This window comes from Momordica charantia (assembly GCF_013281855.1).
Source record: "Momordica charantia cultivar OHB3-1 chromosome 5 unlocalized genomic scaffold, Mcharantia_2.0 BLBB01000005.1, whole genome shotgun sequence".
Taxonomy (NCBI): Eukaryota; Viridiplantae; Streptophyta; class Magnoliopsida; order Cucurbitales; family Cucurbitaceae; genus Momordica; species Momordica charantia.
Genome location: NW_028275163.1, coordinates 6151712 through 6155458, shown reverse-complemented (window position 1 = coordinate 6155458; position 3747 = coordinate 6151712). Strand labels below are relative to the sequence as shown.

Sequence of the window (3747 nt, the reverse complement as noted above, 5' to 3'; positions counted from 1 at the left end):
GGATAAAAAAAATCAAAGTAAATCTCAAGGCTGCGACTTCAATTACACGTCCAAAACCCTAAATGGTTCTTGAACTAAATTATGACCATATCAAAGGATTGGTAATGATTCTAAAGCTTCACATTTCCCCTTCTTCACACTGATCATATTCATGCATGTCACCTAATTACAACACTATTGGATGTCTTTGTCTTGCCCATTCTTTATTTTATTTTTCATCAAATCCTTCCATTCACATTCAATTATCAATATTCGGTTCAATCCGATAATCAATTAACAATGAGAGGTGTAGTCTATATTGAGATCCTTACCATGTCTGGCTCATCGATCTTGGTCGGATCCCATTTTGGACCGGATATGCTCGTTTTAACTTTTGGACTCTTATACCATATCAATATTCATGAGATTTCATCTCAAAACCAATTGACAATTTTTAATAAGTATTTTTGTTTCTTTATTCTTATAATATACATTCTAATCAAATCCAATAAAAGAATGGTTGGATTAGTGTGTGTGTGTGGTAAGTAAAAATAATTAGAGGAATCCAAAAAGAAAACTGATTATAAAAAAAAAAAAAAAAACCCTAGTAATTTTAAGGTCTTTTTAATAACAATTTTGATTTTTCAACTTAAGCAATAGTTCATCAATAAATACATATAACTAGATGTCAGAGGTTAAAATCCATACCTCACATTTTTACTGTAAAGAAAAATAATCTAATTGAGTCGTTAAGTTGGTAGTAATTTCTTATGTTAGGTTTTTAAGTTGTTGAGTTTTGTGGAATATTAACTTATTCTTTTTAGACTAATCTAATGTACAATAGTTGTAATTTACTGAAATAATTGCATAAAGCTCCCATTTTTAAGATGTTGATGACCTTAACTAAAAAAATCTTCAATGATAGAACAAACTAAAAAAATACACTCAATTTTTATAACCAAAAGAAAATGTCAAGGGGTTAAGTTTTATTGTTGCGAAAAATCACTGCCAACGTTTTTTTTTCTATCTTTTTTTCGACGTTTTAAAGTGTTGAGAAAAATTCAAATTCTTGTAGTGAGTGACGGAAAAAGTAGTTCCATAGTTCCATAGAGAATTAAATAAGAGATGATGTCGAGTAAAACATAGTGTAAATAAATTAGTTTTCATTTGAATTTCTTGATTGTTTCTTTATTTCGTTTATACATCATATGAAATTTTGCCTCCCTAATTTTTCCAAGAGGCCAATTCCCTCAACAATAAGAAAACAAATGATCCAAAAAAATGTACAACTTTTGTTGCTATGATATATCTCTATCAAGCTCTCCTCTACCTGAGGGGGAAAAAATAGTCAAAGGCTGAGGGAGTTTTTTGTTTCTTTTGTTTCAAAACCCTAAAAATATCAACACCCATTTCTTGAATTTTTTTTCTCAAAATCTTTATTCTCTTTGTGACCTAATTTTGTGATTGGCTCAAGTATCTCACTCTATTGCTCCCCTGATTCCGCCGTGGAAACATGTTCAAGCTCTGAGCATTACTGCAAAAAAACTCCATAGCCCTATTGATGAAATCCCCACCACTGTTGTTCTTTCTAATAATTCTCCCATTTTCTTCTTCTTGTTCTTCCTCTTTTGGACTCCTCAACAAGCTTATGTAAGTCTCCAAATCATGAACACAAGAAGGGTTTTGCATGTTGAAGAAATCAAGAACCAATTCCACTCCAACATGTTCATAGCTATTGTTTCCACCTCCATTCAAGAGCCCTCCAAAAACCCTAAAATTTTCATTGAATAAAACTCCTGGCATCTTGGTTATTGGGTCATTCACGTTCACAATTCTCAAAACTTTGACTCCCAATTCCTCACATCTTTGTTTGAAGCCTGAATTTCCCACTCTTGGCCCTCCAAAGGAGAACACTGAAACGGGAACCACTTCTTTGTTGTTCACTCTTCTGTTCAATCCTAGCTCGGCTATGTCATAGGCTAGAAGAACAGCCAATGCACTCCCCATGCTGTGCCCTGCCATTGTTATGCTCACTTCTTCGTTTTTGTACTTGTTCAACAGCCTCGAGACCTCCGAGAGTAGCTGCTCCCGGCAGCTCTCGAGCCCGAACTTGATGCTTGTCTCTTCTGAGGTGTAAAGGGTCAAGAACCCAGATTCCACCTGAAAAAACGATCAAATTTACCTTAAGCTATCAGTTTTTATGGTGTTGGAATTGTGTGATTATTTCTACCCTAATTATGGGTCATGTGCAAATATAAATAAAAAAGATTTAAATTAATTTCTCCTAAATTTCTAATAAGAAATCTTGTGTTGCTTCCAATTGATGTTTGATCCCGAAAGAGAATAAAGGGATCTTCGTAGAGTGGATTTTTAACACTTTCTTTAGTTATCCATCAGGTTTGTTTATTTTTAATTGTTGTTTCAATTTTTCATTCCCAATTGAGATATATTAATAGTGATTTGTTGGGTCTTGTGCTGATTTTTCGACACGGGTGTAAATGAAAAGATCGAAATATAAGCGTTTGAGTTTAGTGTTTTCGATTTACAAACCTTGACGTCGGGGCGTTGGTTGTGGGGATCGAGGCGGGCGGGTGTTAGAGAGCTCATGAGGTTGGCGATCCATTCGGAGTTGGTGACGGTCCCACGGAAGGTGATGACGATGTCTCGTCGGCCGAGGCTCTTGCTGGTCTCATCGGAGGAGACGGCAACGTACCCGATCCACCGCCCGCAACACGGCGGCGAGTTTTGGATGGGAGGAATGTTGATGTCCGGTGGAGTAGCATAGATGTATTTGGTTACTTCATAGCCCGAACTCTCCAATCCCACTTCCTTCAACAAACTCCTCTTCCCAAATTTGCAGGTCAAGTACCGTTTGGAGTTGGGATCAAGATCAAACGCCTTGTAACACACCGTCACAAACTCCCCGTACCGGATAACCTCACGGCGGAGGAGCGGGTGCAGCGTAGGCTCCACTAGATCTTCCCAGTTATCACAGCCGTGAATCTTCCGCCACAGCCGCGCCAGTCCAGCCACTTTGTGGACCACGGCAGCGGCCGTGGCAGGAGAAAACACATCGATCAACGGGACCAAGACGGAGGAAGAGGAAACCAACTGTCGAGAAGATGAATATGAGGAAACAACATTATCAGATTTTCTCGGTAGCGGGAGCGAGACTTGTCCGAAAGAATGAGACATGGGGCGACTGGTTTCAGAAAATGTGACATGATGGGGAATTGGGTTGAGCTTCAAAGTTATGGCCGCCATTAGAGGACTTTAGAGAGAGAAGAAGAGGAGGAGAGAGAGAGAGGGGTGAGTTTCTCAAGGGAAGAAGAAAATCAAGAGGAGAGAGAGATATATAAATAGAGAAATTTGAGAGAGGAGAGATAAAATTTGGATTAAAAAGGACAGTGGCTGAGAGAAAAGCGAAAGCCATATGTTTGGCAAGCGTTTTGACTGAGAATTTAAGAAAAAAAAGCCTTTTTTTTTTTTGGAGAAATTAATAATACTTTATTTGGTCGGTTCCTTATGAGCTCTGGATCTCTGTTGCGGCTAAGGGAAAGATCTCAAATATAAAAACAACATTTAATTGTAAAATAATAATAACAATAATAAATTTGTTTATTATTATTTTTTAATTAAAAAAAAAACCCAACAAGGAGTTCATTAATTAGGTTTGGTCCATTATGGTTGACTCCACAAATCATTAATAAAAATATTTTCAAACATTTTTCTTTGTTATATCAAAAATTTAAATTATTTTAATATTAC

General features: G+C 36.7%; 1 protein-coding gene across 1 annotated transcript; it reads right to left on the bottom strand.

The window, feature by feature from the left end:
- Positions 1-1261: 1261 nt before the first annotated feature.
- On the bottom strand, positions 1262-3287 carry LOC111009297 (galactolipase DONGLE, chloroplastic-like). The gene is made up of 2 exons (XM_022282348.2): positions 2530-3287; positions 1262-2139 (listed from the first exon to the last, which is right to left on the bottom strand). Exons 1-2 carry the CDS (start codon positions 3241-3243, stop codon positions 1432-1434), a joined length of 1422 nt encoding a protein of 473 aa, XP_022138040.2. The 5' UTR covers positions 3244-3287; the 3' UTR covers positions 1262-1431.
- Positions 3288-3747: the final 460 nt, after the last annotated feature.